General features: G+C 41.2%; 1 protein-coding gene across 10 annotated transcripts in view; it reads left to right on the top strand.

Annotated features, from left to right (window-relative positions):
* The window catches only part of FHOD3 (formin homology 2 domain containing 3), a 409,609-nt gene that overhangs the window by 343,784 nt on the left and 50,252 nt on the right, over positions 1–15,573 (top strand). For all 10 annotated transcript variants that reach the window (XM_064443292.1, XM_064443290.1, XM_064443289.1 and 7 more), the window contains 2 exons: positions 5,850–6,008; positions 14,625–14,807. In XM_064443292.1, the coding sequence (XP_064299362.1) occupies positions 5,850–6,008; positions 14,625–14,807 (342 nt within the window). The remainder of the gene's footprint in view (positions 1–5,849; positions 6,009–14,624; positions 14,808–15,573) is intronic.

The raw sequence follows: 15,573 nt of genomic DNA, 5'->3' as shown, positions 1-15,573 counted from the left end.
GTGCTTTTTTCTGAAGGATCAGTTTATTAGCTGCACCAAGCTAACAGCTAAATGCTCATGGGGTGTTGGGTTTTTGTTTTATGCTGGTGAACAGGCCTATTTTAAATCCTTAATTTGTACAATGTGGCTATCCAAATTTTAGGATAGAAGCTGGCACAGGAAATACCTCTGTAGCTAGGATTCCCTCTTCCTTAGGAGCATTGTTATAAAATAAATAAAAGAAAAGGCTGGTGACATGGCTGTTTAACATTAGACTCAACAACAAAGAGAAGTCTTTTCTAGTTAAATTTAGTAGGAATTTGAAGTAGCATTAAAAAAGTTACTAGCGCGAACATTTGTTTTTCATGGCCACATAAACTTTTTCTTCTAAGCAGAATAATCCATATCAGGGAAACAATGTGGGTTTTCTTTTTCAGTTAAAATGCTAGTAAAAGATGTCCATCTCTCTTACTTAAAATAAATAAATCACTTGTATGTTTTCTCTATATGCCTATATGTTTTATAGTGGCATAAAAAGCAGTCAGTACACTGAATATTTTAGTTCTCTTTGGCTGGCAAAAGTTGTTAGATAAATATTATGTAAAATATATTATTGTTTGCTCTTCATCTGGGGAGACTGGATGTCTCATGGTAAAAGCTCTCTGTGTCACTTGCCTGAGTTATTAACTCAAAATTTTCTAATAGTCACCCTTGATCTTCTTGGCCAAGCGGAAACATCGCAATTTGAACAATCAAGCCCCTCATTAAGTACCTGGCAAACAACAGGTACATAAATACATGACTTGCATAGATCCTGCCATCGCTGTTCTTTGCTGAATTTTTTGTGATAGAGGTGCATGTAGATCTGAAACGTATGGCGTAGCAGCTCTAAAAGCACATTCAGCTGATCGCTCATTTGGCTGATGCTGAGACTAATTGCTCTCTCCAATTCCTTTTCTGCTGAGGAAGGAATGGTGGTGACGTTGAGGCATGTTACTCCTTGTCTCTCTCCCTGTAAATACAAATCTGCCACAGATGGTTCATAGATGGAAGGAATGAGAGCATTTTCTTAGATCCATAAAACAATTCCTCAAATTGAATATGGAATTACGACATATTTGCCATTTCCAAACTTCAGCTTTGTGCTAAATGCCAGTATTATAATGGATCAGTTTGGCTGATTCTTAATCTTTTATTCTCACCCAAAATTTTTGATAAAATGGTGAATTGTTGGAATTTTGACTTGTTTACTTTTCCAGTCATTTACTGTGCACGTTCCCAAACTACCCTTGGCCGTTTCCCCCCCTCCCCTCACACTTGCTTCCCAAACCTGCCTGGGCTGCCTGATGCTTTGGCACAGCTTTTGGCTTCTGGCTGGAAGATGAGTGAGCAGGTTTCTTTGAAATTAGTGCAAGTCTGAGGAATGATTTAGGTGACTGCTTTCCTCTTGGAGACTAATAACTGCTCTCTGCATGAGACGTTATACTTTTGGCTCTCTTTCCACCCCGTCCCATAACACAGACATAGCAGTTTCATTGTCTCTGTAGAGAAGACAATGGTGACCAAGGATTACCGCAGTGGAGGTCTACTCAGACTTCTGAGACTCCTGCGTCGTTTTGGTGAAAACCAGCAAATCTTGCAGCATAGAAGATGGTCCTTAGATCAAGCGAGAGTGAGAATAATTAAGCAGACCACTGAATCTGTAAAAGGCTTGAGGTTTGGTACGAAGATTGCACTCAAATTAGGATAGCTCTCGCTTTTTCCAGACTGCTTGGTTTACTTCCAGGGAGTACATTCCCCGTTGTGTCTAGTTTCTTGTGTCCAATGGCTGCAATCCAAAACAGGTTTATTCTATAATATCATAAAGTCTGACTCACAGCTCAGTTCAGCTGAAAAAAAGAGTGCAGAGCAACAAATCAAAAGTCAAATCTCCAGATTTCATAGCAATAGATGGAAGCAGGTGCATGGAAAAGGAACAGTCCAGAAGGATGAGAGGAAAAGCGACGTGAGGGTGTGTAGGGGGGGGGCCTTGGCTCTCTCCTGTGCATATGCTCTTTCATACAGCTGTAACCAATTTTACTCCAGTTTCTAATCCTTCACTGATTTCCACAACACACAGCTATAAACAGCTACTTCCTGGCTCATGAGAAGTTTTTCATTAAACACAATAGACTGCAATAAAACAAAGTGGATTTTAAATTGTAGGATATAATATAGGAGTTGGGGGCGGGGTGGCTGGGAGGGGAGATTCTTGATTTTAGGAAAACTTATGCCACACTGGACAACTCACACTCACGCACTATGCTGAATAGTTAATGGAGCACCTTTAGTTGCAGAGTGTTTATTTTTGGGATTAGAGGACCGTGACATTCTGTTTGTGAATAGAAAGAGAGTGATCAGGTGTCTCCTCCAGGCCAGTCTAGAATTTCTTTCCTTCTCACTCCACCACTCCACACCCCCTCACAAAGCAGGTGTTTTGGCAAAGTCCTTAAAAGTGTTTTTGTGAAGAGAAATGAAAACACAGAGACACTACGGAATCAGAGCGTGTTGTTCAGCCCTTCTGCCATCCACTTGGTTCTGTGTGTCATTTGGAAGTATTATTTTGCTGATTCATCTATACCCTGTGTGATGTAGCAATCCATCATGTGCCACAGACGTAAAAACTAGTAGGAGTGAAAGGTTAAGGAATGCGCACTCATGTGCACATGTATATACATGCCTAGACACATATTCCTTTTGAAAACATTTGTTGCAATTTGAATAAATGTCAAGGAAAGTCATAAACATGGACCAGAATTTCTGAAAAAGATTATACATATGTATCCTAGACAAAGCCAGTGGCAGCTGAGTAATTCCATTTTAAATCCCAGTGCTAAACCCTTGCTAATTGAGATAGAAATAAAAAAATGCCATCTTGCTATTAAGGGATTGCCCAGTTTTTTCTGTATGACTGATGCAGTTTAAATCCAGGAGATATTTCTGACTTGATGCTCATATATAATTACTTATTTATATGACCACTGGAAAAGTGACTTAAATTTTTCTGCTTCCCGTATTAATTAAGCAAAGAGGCATGTTTTAGACTACGTGCTCATCAGACTACAGATCACCTTCTGAGGGATGGTAATGGATTTTGATTAACCTACTTTGACTACCCAGCCTTCAATAGAGGCAACAGAATCTGGCCAGTTAGGTCTTGTAAAGACCTAAATTCACTGCAGTTGTTAATATATTGCAGGAATGTTTGTCTCCCACAAATTATACCGCCTGATATATTTGTATTTTATGATTAATTTTGTAGATACATTTAATAATAAAATATTCAGCAGTTCAGGGCTTACATTACATACCGGCTCGTTAAAATATAAAATCTAGTGCACTGTTCCCTCAAGCATTTGAAGTCATTCTCTGTTAATGAACTTATAAAACGGAGTCTGAAGTCACCTAATATTGTAATAGAAGTTAATAGTTGTAGCTTATTTTAACAGCCAGACACTTACACATGTGCAATTCCATTGCAGACAAAAAGGAATTCTTTTCCTAGTGGTAGGGTAATAAAGTTCATAGTAGTAAAATCTTTCTCGTTTCTTCATCCTTTTATTTATTTGGAAAGGATTTCTCTGTAACTCAGCTGTTGTCCCCAGAATGGATTTAAAATCTCTTCTGCCCCTGTTTTTGGAAAGAGTTACTTACCCCAAATTTTTATACCCCAGATGCAGTTATAGCTTTGGAAAATACCTACGTGCTTACATCCTCATACAGCTCATCTGTCTTTCATAACTCATTTGCTGAGGAGCGCGCTCACTGTTGCAATCGCAACTGTCCCAGCGGTTAGCGTCCTATGTCCCTCAAATGACTATGTCTCTCTTGTCAAACTTAGGAGCCTAAAAGCAGAGCTGCAGATCTGAGGCTTACTTACCCATACCGCATGTGGAAAGCCTAAATTTAACTCCTTTCCCCCAGCCTTTTCCCTTCTGCATAAATCCTCTGGAGCTGTGTAATTCTGTGCTGCAAAAGACAAGGTAAAAAGTGGTGGTTTAAAAAAGGCTTAGTGCGATACAGACTCAAGAGAAAGCAGTCTCTGGTGAACCCCGCTTGTTTTTATGTGGTCTTGGCCACTAACTGTGGTCCTGAAAATGTGATTAATGGCCTTGGAAGTAAAAATGACTGCTTTAAAGGAGAAGCTGCATCTCTGATCCTTCAGGTAGTTCCCCAAGAAGAGGAGGACTCTCTTACTCAAAGAAGCAAAAGTTCAACAAGGCTTTAGGGAAGCTTTTAAGGTGTTAAGAAGAGAGCAGTTCTGACAGAACAGGCATATAGAAATTAGAAACAAATGTTATCTTTGCTCTCCTAAAATTTATTCTGTTTACTGCAAAAGTGGTGTTTCTTTTTAAGTTTAAAAAAGCCAGCCCTCTAATTACTTTCACAGTTGCATCATACCGTGTTAATCATGTCGGTGTGATGGAAGGGCTGTGGTGTCGCACACGTGCTGGGCAGGCTGCTGGGACTGGTGGGCATACCTCTTCCTGTGCAGGCAGGGAGCTGAGCTATGCCAGAAAACGGCATCTTTGTAATGATGTAGCTGCTTTCCCACTACAGGCTGACCCAAAGCCTGAGGTAATTTGATAAAATCATATTTATTAATGTAGACAGTTCTTCCAACACAGAATCAGGGTGTAGACCTGGCAGAAGGGCATTTTTTGACTCAGGCTGTGATGCAGACCCAAGGGAAGTGGAGAACAAACCTTCATGGTCTAAAAAGCAATCCTGAGCACAGATCGAGACTGGGCCAGTAAAAGCCTCCTCCTGGGCTTCCCCCAAATCCACAAGAGATGCAAGAGGCACTACGGATGATTCTCTGTTTTGAACAGTTGTATGGGGTGCCGCGTTGCAGCCTGGGAAGAGGGATTCCTTAGTCTTTCTCTTTGCCCCTTTGAGGTGCATCAGTGCTAAGGCTGCTGCTGCCAGATCCACTAACCACAGTCCAGGTGACAGGCTCTACAGGGAGCTCGCAGTCACATCTCTGCAGCCTGTACCTTGCTGAAACATGGGTTCAGCAAGCAGCATGTCTGTGCTTGCTTGCATCAATGTGCTGGTCTTCTCCTTACGCTCCTGTGCTTGACAGCATCCCTCAGCCCATCTCTGATAGGGCAAAGGAAAGGGAAACAGAGAATACGTGTTTCCAAAGTTCATGTCTATAGAGAGGGAGGAAAAATCCCTGTGTACAAGAAGAGTCCTTTCTTCTTGCAGCTGCCTGGTATATGACATACATAGTTGCCAAAGACACACCTTCTGGCACAGGACGATGAAGGAATGAGAGGCATGCTGGGGCATAAAAGTAAAGACCATGTTCAACAATGTATTATGGCATATAAATGGTTTGTGAGTCACCTTGCCTAGTTGGTTCTCATTTTTCCACTTGGAGGATGGGGAGAGAGAGGAGGAAGTTTCCTGGGTTTTCTCTAGAGTGGAATTTAAAGCGTATGTTGTTAGTTCTTTGTACTTTCATTCTTATTTATACTATAGTTTATACTAGAGGTACGATCCAAAGATTATGTCTAGTCTCAAATAAAATCGAAAAAAAAAGCAGAAAGGTTGAGGTTGTTCTGCACCTGTGAAGAGCTTGATGGACACACCATGAGCAGCAAGGTAGAATACCCTTCCTGGTATTCTAGGTAAATCCTGACAGCTCATGCTGATACCATCGAGGATGTGGTAGAAGTATTCAGCTTTTTTGGATGACTGTAAATGCATTAGATTTACATTCATTGTCAGCACCCTTGAACAGCAGAAGTCATTAGTGAAAGGAGTGAATTTTTCTTTATAAAACAGGCTGGAGGAATAATATTCTTGTTTTCTTCTTTACCCAGAAAACTGCTGCAGATGGGAAGCGACAGGAGATCATTGTATTGGACTCAAAACGAAGCAACGCTATTAATATTGGATTGACTGTGTTGCCCCCTCCCCGGACTATCAAGACTGCTATTTTGAACTTTGACGAATATGCCTTAAACAAGGAAGGAATAGAGGTAAGAAAGAGTAGTCGATGTCTTCAAGTCTGCATTTTCAATGTTTCCTTTTCTATTCTGATGTTGCAAATGGTGCAGGCCAGGCCTTACATGGAATGGGGAAAAGAGGATGTATTATGTCATGACAGAGAGTTGAAACTTGTCAAATCAATGTAATGGGCTCAGAAGCATGTAGTATTCACCTGAGGTTGGGCATGCTCAGTAAAAGTGGAGTTCTCTGCTTTCTTTGTGTCTAAGCTTGAGTAATGAAGGTGTTAATTCCTGTCAAAATTTTCAGAGTGTTATCTGTTGCTCTGGAGCTTGACTGAAATATTGTGAGCAGCAAGAATAGGCAGTGAATTACTAGGGCTGATGCAACTGGTACAGGGTTTAATAAAGTTCATGCCCAGCTTGCTGTTGCAGTCATTCTAGATTATATATCTAATGGAAAACAAACACAGTGACTAGTTCTGCTCGAAATAGCATTTCTGTATTACTGTTGTTTGAAGAAAAGCAGTTGGTATAAAGATTACAGATGATGTAATTTTTACCATTACATGCTTGACTTTGCAGATATTCTTACTGAGATCCAAGATGAGCTCTGTTTATTATTTTTTTTATCAAAACATTTTTCCTCTGTGAGGTGTAAGAGAAACCTGCTGCTCCCCTGTTTTGTTTTTTTTTCATTGTGGTTGTATTCATTTCAAATCTTTTTTTTTTTTAATAAGCCTATATCATCTAGTAAGAGTAATCTGTACAACTATAGATCTCAACCAGTGGCTGAGCTGCAGAGATCACGTATTGGTTCACAGTCACCTTTCAGTGTTTTGGCACTGTGTTTCATGATTTCCCCTTTCCACCTTCACTGTGCTGACTACAGAAGAAAATGAGAAAAGCTGGCTGGAATGGAAATGGAGTTGCCAACAGTTACATGCAAAAGAAATACTTAAGGCAAAAGATAGTTCTAGCTAGAAGGCAAGGCCTGATTTATCCCTACTAGAATATAGTTTCTTCACAAAGCTATATTACTTATTTGCTATATACATACCTTACTCATATTATGAAGGTGACAAATCAGGCTAAAAAAGTAATTTCTCATGACCTAGCCTATGTACCCACCACTGCAGTTTGCAGTACTAAGCTTTAAAGGGTTGGGGAGAAGCACCCCTCTAGCCAAGCCCAATTCACAGACCGCCGGTTAGATCTCAGTGCTGTAGTCAGTGTTTCCATAAAAAGTCCAACATAGAATGGCTGATGAAGAAGGATGCATCTTTATTATCTTCCATGTAGCGTCTCCTTTGACTTGTGTCCTTCTCTGGCACTCTTCACAGAAGTTCAGCTACTCTTCAGAGCTCACCCTTTCCAGTGCCAACATTTTCAGCTGGGCTGTCCATCTGCCAACCACCTGTGGTGTCCGCAGTTGTGAGTGCCTTGTACCACCACACCCTCCCTTGGGTGGCCTTTCCATTAGCTGCCAGAAACCCATAATTTCATATAAAATGCATATGCAGGTAGCTTTCAAACTGAAGAGTTCAGAAACCAGGAAATGACACACTGTTAATACACTTGCCCAGTGCTAAAGACAATGGGATTTCTGAGTTCTGTGTCTGCAGCTTGTAGCTAAGTATGTGAGTAATCCTGATGTGATCATTCAGATATTTAAAATCAAGAGAAAGAGAATAAGATGAATATGAGCCAGCAGTGTGCCCAGGTTGCCAGGAAAGCAGGCAGCATCCTGGCTTTTATCAGGAACAGTGTGGCCAGCAGGACTAAGGAAGTGATCGTGCCCCTGTACTGGTGAGGCCGCACCTTGAGTGTTGTGTTCAGTTTTGGGCCCCTCACTACAAGAAAGACATTGAGTTCCTGCAGCATGTCCAGAGAAGGGCAACGAAGCTGTTGAAGGGTCTAGAGCACCAGTCTTATGAGGAGCAGTTGAGGGAACCGGGGTTGTTTAGTCTGGAGAAGTGGAGGCCGAGGGGAGAGCTTCTCACTGTCTACAACTACCTGAAAGGAGGTTGTAGTGAGGTGGGTGTTGGTCTCTTCTCCAGAGTAACTAGTGATAGGACGAGAGGAAATGGCCTCAAGCTGAATTAGGGGAGGTTTAGATTGGATATTAGGAAAAATGTCTCTACTGAAAGGGTGGTCAGGGATTGGAACAGTCTGCCCAGAGAGGTGGTGGAGTCACCATCCCTTGAGGTAATTAAAAGACATTCAGATGTGATACTTAGGGACATGATTTAGTGGTGGACTTGGCAGTTTTAGGTTTATGGTTGGACCTGATAATCTTAAAGGTCTTTTCTAACCTAAATGATTCTGTGATTCTATGGAGCAGAGCCCAGGTACTTTGCACCTTGAGGGATGAAGCCTTTATTGGTTGGGAAGGATGATGTTCATGGAGAAAAGAGGGGTTTTTTCTCAATGTTTCATATTTATGTACTTCGTATCAGGCAAAACCCTGCACTGAACTGAGATTCCCTTTCCCAATCCCCAATTTACAGATTTTTCTTGTAGCATGTTATTATGGAGTCAGGCAGAGGTTTATAGCAAGATAGAAGGCTGGATTAAGCTATGCATAATTGGCCAAGAGGTACAAAGAGAGATATAGAAATGCATCATTGTGAGTCCCACTGTTTTCAGCAGAGCCTTGTCTCAGTTTTCCGTACTGTCCTTTTGATCTACAGTGTAGACAAGTTTTGTTTCCTGTTTCTCTTCTACTCTATTCATCTGTTCACTGGCTTTTGCCTTAGAGTTAGCTTAGAGGAAACTGGAGTTGTCTTTTCAGTCTAGATTTTTAGAAGGTTTTCTGGTTTATATCTACAGTTCCTAAATAGTAATTAGGAAATAATTGGTAGTGATGAATGAATCAGTAATAGTGTAAGCATCAGCTTCATTTATATAAGAATGCAGAGAATAAAGCAAATTATTTGCTATATAATATACTTCATAGCTAATCTATGGGTTGAATGAGGCAGCAATGGTATGGTAAAAAATTATGTAATTGGTCCAATTAAAAAAACATGCATCACAGTGGGTACTCAAAAGTCTTTCTGCATAGTTAATTGTCTAGAAAAGATGTCACAGCTAGTGAGCAGAAGACAGAGGTATAAGGAGGGCAGGAGAAAAGATGTAATGTGTGCAGTGAGGACATAACATTCACTGCTGAAAATTCAGAGAAGCTATAATTCAGGATCATCTTCAGCTTCTAGGGGATCCATCACAGAGAGCGGACCAACAGGGTATAAAGTCGCCTGAGCCGTCTGTTGCCTTGGTAGTGAGCTCTGTGCTATGTCCCTTGCTGAGAAGCATTGTCACTGTCGTGTTAATGTGCGTGTGGCTTTAGTTCTGCACCTTGGTGGACAAGTTCAGATTAAATGGTATCTTAAAACTGACCTTTTCAATTCCTTTAAGGACAGTGGACTAAAGTAATGTTGACAGTAGTGCTAGCAACAAGGCAGTGATGCAGTGGGATGCAGGCTACAAGTTTGTGATAGCCTAACTCATTACCAAGTTCACAGTGACCCAGTAAACCCTCAGCTACTGTCCTACATTCTCCTGAATGCTGCTTTGCTTGTGCCATTTAACTCTTGTTAGTAATCCGTACTTTGATTTTTAACTTCAACTATTTAACTAAGATAGGAGAAAAAAATCTCCAGATATTTTAAACTTCTCTATACCTAAGTACGTTGCGTATTTTAGGCCATGTGTTTGAAGTGGTTTGATACCCCTGAGCTGTGAAAAAGGGCAGAAAATGGGGCATGGCACAGTGCTAGAAAGGCAGATGTAGTCAGTTTAGTATGCAGAGCAGGCACTGTTAGAAACATATCTTCGAAGGAAGGCACAATGTGTGTCTGCAAGCATGCATCGATCCAACTACAAAAATTTTTGCCACCTTACGTTTGCCAAAGTGGTTGTGTTTTCCTTTCTTTGAAAGCTTGGCACTCATTGTGTTCAAACAACACAGAGCTCACTGCAGGATAAAGAATTGCCTGCTTAGCATGGATGAGGGCTTCCTGTGAGCTAAGCAAAAGAGGCGAGCTTAAAATCCTGGCACCTAATTTTTATGAAGTGTATCATGGGCAACTGGATGAATAGAGTCCACCAAACCAGTCCTTGGTGCTTGTCTTTAGTAAAGGGAATGAGTGAGTCCCTCTGTAAAGTGCTACTCAGCAAGAGAACATGGATTTAAATTAAATTATACCGAAGAGTATGAATAATTTAGCAGAGTAAAATTGGGGTAATGCTGTGAGGAAATTGAGGTGGGTTGCTTTGTGCTTTGTGATAGAGCTTTGTGATGCTATACAGTATTGCATTGCATTGGTAGGTATAGCTTTTACTAAAACTATTTGAAATTTAAAAAACTCTCCCGGTATGCTAGGCCCTCCATACCCGCTTTGAAGTCCATGTGTCTGGAGTGGCTAGGTAGCCCTGAGATGTAAAAAGGGGCAAGAAATGAAAGCCTGGTGTTAAAAAGGCAGATGGTGATATGTATTAAAAAAAAAGGCAAAATCTGATTTTCAGAAACAGTCACGGTATTTAAGTGTTTGTTCTGATAGTTGCTGTAGTCCGTTGGCATTTGCAGTTTCCAGTTTCTTTAGCTAATGCTTTGAAAAAGTGTGACGGGATCTTTCAATTTATGCTAGCTCACATGACCTCTATTCACAAGTCTAGACGGAAGGGAGAACGAACTCAATGATGCCTTGCAGGCCATACACCCACGGTCTGTGTATTGCTGCCCCAACGAGTTTCAGATCTTATTTAAAGAAAAAAAGCTACACTTTCACTCCCTGCAGGACACCAAAACATCTTCTATAGTTTCTGTGACCAGCAATGGCATGTTCATGTGTTTCAGTAGAGAGCTGAGGAAACGGGGCAGTCTGACCGACACAGCGGCTGTCAGTTCCCAGTTTACAGGGATAGCTATTGGGCATTTCAGATGTAGTCCCTTCTCAGAATTGGATCATTTTTGGAAGGGTTGAAATAAAATTAATGTAGGCAGCCTCCTGTGGAGTGCTAACCTTCATAAGCTTCTATATTTTGTTAGAGTTTCTGCAGGTAATGCAAGCCACTGATGTGTCTCATTAATAGCTGCCTGGAAAGCTGAAGTGTGAGAGCCTTTCTGGAGCTGCATCATCTGCTGAGGCCTGTCAAATGTCTGATGAAATACCCACTAATGTGTATTTGGTTATGCAGCTTATGAATTTGTGGGCCTTGAGCCACAGAAAGCTTTGGACCCAACAACAACCAGATATTTAGTTTACTAATTTTTTTTCAGTCTCCTGATTTGCCTGGTAAAATCAGCTGACACCAAACATGAAAGCCAAGGCACCCCTGCAACTACATCATCACTGAGAAGCCCCATTATCTCTTGAAAGAGGTAACAGAAGCACCCCATTTCTGCAGAGGCTCCAGGCTATTCACAGTCTCTAGTTAGGTGCTTCCTTGCATCCTACACTGAGAGCCATAACCCCCAGGCATATGGGGGTTATAAATTTTGCCCTGAGAGCTTTGTAAGGCTTTCCTCTTAGAAAGTTTTGGAGAACATACATCCGGGCGGCTGAGTGCAGGAAATAAACAGTTTGATCCCTTTGCTGAAAGTTCAAGCAAGTGGCTGTGTCCAGCAATCCTGGAGCAGAATAATTAGGATGCATTATCTCATGTGAACAGGGTTTCCAAAAATTACTTCTTTTATTCCATGAAAAGATTTGTGCACTGGTTTTCCTCAGAATGTTAGTTTCTGGCCCAAACAGTTGTGTGAGAGTGCATGGAGGTGAAATACATGTATCACACATATAGAGGATACGATCACAGGGTTTGTTGATAACCAATTGTGTGTGTTGTACTGGGAGACAATTATGAACCAATGATTATATTGAAAGCTATTTGTGATTTAATGGTCACATCAAGTGCCATTAACCTTCTGCCCTGCTGTGTTTTTATGCTACTTTTGCTGTCAGTAATGCTTAAAAAGAATAATAATAAAAAAACAATAATAAACTGGCAGGTGGTGTACTCATGAGTTTCCAGTGCTGAACAAATGGCTCAAATTAGTCATAGAGTGGAAATAAAGAACAGGAGCATTTCACCACTTGCTCAGGGGCACACCAAGGAGGATGACCAGCAGGATCAGAATTACTTGCCTGAGCACATTAGAAGGGCGAATGAGTAAGTTTTTGTTATGGAGGCAGTTGCACCCTGGATGGTGTGAGACGTGCCAGCAGCTCTGGTCCCATCGAGGCAGGGCTTTCAGCAGCAGGGGTGATCCTCAGCAGCTGGCACCATAAGTACAGGTTCTTTTGCTTGGCATTCTCTATTTCACATACTACGGTATGCAACACATCAGCCTTGCAGTACTTGGACTCAAATGCTTTTTGTCAGCTCCATCTGGCTTGTGTTTACATAAAGCTCAAGGAGGAGGAGAGTCCCTTTGGAAATAAAGTGTACTGTTTCATTGCTCTCTTTAAACTGCCCGAAAGCAATGCGAAGGCCCTGCACCACCACAAAAATCTTGTGGGATCCCTGGGTATCTACCAAAAGCCGTAGTTATTTGTAGGAGGCAACTGAGAATACTGCTGAAGTGTTAGCCTTCAAAAATGCATCAGAAGCATTTTTACATCCATCACATGGCTACTGCTAAACTCTCCATGTATGGGTGTTTGCGTGATCCTATTTGCAAGCTGCCCTGGCTCAGCTGAGCGGCTGTTGGCTTCCCATTGTTACTGAAGAGAGGAGTAGGCACTAGGAGGCCTGCCTGATTTCTTCAAAGGACACTCTGCAAAACACCTCTTATGAGTTTCAGACTCAGTCTCTCTTTTTTATGAACTTTTTTAGATGAGTATTGGTAAGCACTGAGAAATGCCCTGAAGCAGCTACTTATAAATCTGTAGTTTAATGTTAGGTATGACCTAAGTTACAGATTTCAGCGCATGTGGATGGATGGGTGGGTGGCAGGCACATCTCAAAATCAGTACACGAATGCTATCACTCGGAATACATGTACATCAGAATATTTTTCCAAACAGCGGAAGGGGAAGGAAAAGCACCAGAGTGTATTGAGGGATTTTCCTCCTTTTTTCCTTAGGATATTAATTTATTAAGGTAGAAGCTTGCAGTGTCCAAGCGAGGACGCTTTTGTGGGTTGGGGGTTTTTTGGTTTGGTGTTTTTTTTTATTAACTGAAAGGCAGAGTCAACATTAACAGAAAGCAAAGGTTCTTTATTTATGTTTATGGAAGTCAGCATAAGAAGATGGACAGCAATACAAATGCTGTGGCTGAAATTAAGAAAGACCCAGTTCAACAAATTTAACATTATTTGCTCATTTAACTCTTGTTCTTCGCCTGATCAACCAGGAAGAGTCCCTTACTCTCCACACTAAGCTGCAGAGCTGAAAAAGGAGCCAGATGAATTATCGGTACTGGAAGAGGGCACTTGTGCTACTTTGATGAATTGGCTATGTCCAGTGCTGGAACAAGGCTGTAGTTTGGATTGGCAGGTCTGATAGCTCTTTGGCTGTGTTTTTATTATTCTCTCCTCTGCTCCAAAACAGCCTCTATCATTATAGAAGGCTACAGAAAAAACATGTAATTCCTCAGATGAATAAATATAAGTTGTGTTGAAAATCTACTGCTTTAATGAGGCATTGATCACAGGGCAAAGACCTCAACTTAATCTTATGCCTTTATGTTGTTTTGCTTTTCTTTTTTATTTTAAAGTGCATTTATTATGTTAAAAACTAATTAAGAAGCAATACCTTAGAGAGCAATACTTCGAGAAGGAAAGCTGCCACATGTGAACAAGCATGTAAGATCCAAGAATTAAAGAGAAAACAAAATTTTGAGCCATACTGACAGCAGAAACTGAAAATGTTGAGACCCTTTTCCATCAATATTTCAGACTTTTAAGATCAAAAGAGAAAAAGGCCATATGTTATATAATGCATAATACAACTTTAAGTTCAATGCGTGTTCCTTGGGAAGTTGTCCTCAGTTTGGGTGAAATTTCTGGGAGTGACCTGATGGGCTGTAGTAGTTGTCATGTTTCGTAAAAAACAAAACAGACTGAACAAAAATAATAAATTATGACAACAGAAAAGGACAGGAGTCCTCAAGTTATTTCTGTATACCTACAAGTGCACTGGAAGATTTGTAGATATTGAGGTTAAAAGGGATGTGCTATCTAGTCTGACCTGCTGTAAATCATGGGGCAAAAGATTTCACTCATTCTACCCTCACTTCTATATGCAATTTGCAGAAAGGTGGCCAGTTCTGATTTAAAGATATGAAAGCTGAGGAAAGCAGTCCAAAGCAGACACCCCGTCTTTCTTCAGTGTTTGATCCTGTTATTAACCACATCCGCTGACTACAAATCTTAAAAAATGCATGTTAATACAGATGTGTTTGTCAAATGCAAATGTTCGGGACAGCAGGCCTAATTTACCAGCCAGTGACTAAAGACTTCTGCCATTGCTGCTGAAAAGTCACCCAGTGTCACAGGAGCTCAGGTGAAGTCCAAGTGAAGCTCGTCATATGAGCCTGCGCTGCAGCAGCACTTGCCACAGGAGCATCCCTGTGCCACTACGTCCAGCCCGTGCACGCCTCTAGGGACCACCGCTGACACCTGCCTTTTGTCTCCCTTTGCAGAAAATCCTGACCATGATCCCGACCGAGGAGGAGAAGCAAAAGATCCAGGAGGCACAACTGGCGAACCCCGATGTTCCCCTGGGCAGTGCCGAGCAGTTCCTTCTCACCCTCTCTTCCATCAGCGAACTCTCTGCCAGGCTCCAGCTGTGGGCTTTCAAGATGGACTATGAGATAGTGGAAAAGGTGAGAGGAAAGCGGGGAGGCAGGGGTGGAGACTCTTCCAAGGTTTTGCGTAATCTTTCCCTGACCATGTTATTATATGAGCTTATATTTTGAGGAAATGGTAAATGGGTTGCTTTTGTTTCAGTGGCCAACCAGGAAACAGCTAAAATGATCCTTCATAATCTGTTCCTTCTATAAAAGAAAATTAAAGATTATGTCTTCCTTCCTTTAATTAGGCAGTAATGATACCGGAACAAAGAGGACTAAATCCTTACCACATCTTCTCCAGATGTTGTTATTCAGGAAATTCTTACTTCAGAGCAGTAGGAATTTTTCTTTGGATAAAGGTTGAGTGAGGACTACAGTATTCAGTCTTACATCATAAAATGAGAGTATTGATCTTGCATCCATTTGAACTAAGGAAAACACCATCCATTAAGGTTATTTCTGTTCGTAACTCTCTTTCAAAAGGTGTAAACAAAAGATAAGATATCCTTCAGGGATGCTCTTTTCAGTTCAGTCACAGACAGTTGTTGTCACCTACTTCATGGATGGCATTTATTCAGAGAACACTATGATTGGGTTGTCTGTCACATATGATGCATCACAGACAAAAATTTCAAAATTACGGCATGTAATTTTGGTGCGTAGGTGAAGCAGAATGAAACTATGCAGGCAATTCAGCTACTTGCTGACTTTCACAAGTTTTTTCAGGAATCTCAGCACAGGAACCTTCTTCTGGCTGCGCTTCTGGTGCATACCCCATGCATTGCTCTTCAGGCAGCTC

Source organism: Phalacrocorax carbo, chromosome 2 (assembly GCF_963921805.1).
Source record: "Phalacrocorax carbo chromosome 2, bPhaCar2.1, whole genome shotgun sequence".
NCBI lineage: Eukaryota > Metazoa > Chordata > Aves > Suliformes > Phalacrocoracidae > Phalacrocorax > Phalacrocorax carbo.
This window is presented reverse-complemented; position numbering and strand designations above follow the sequence as displayed.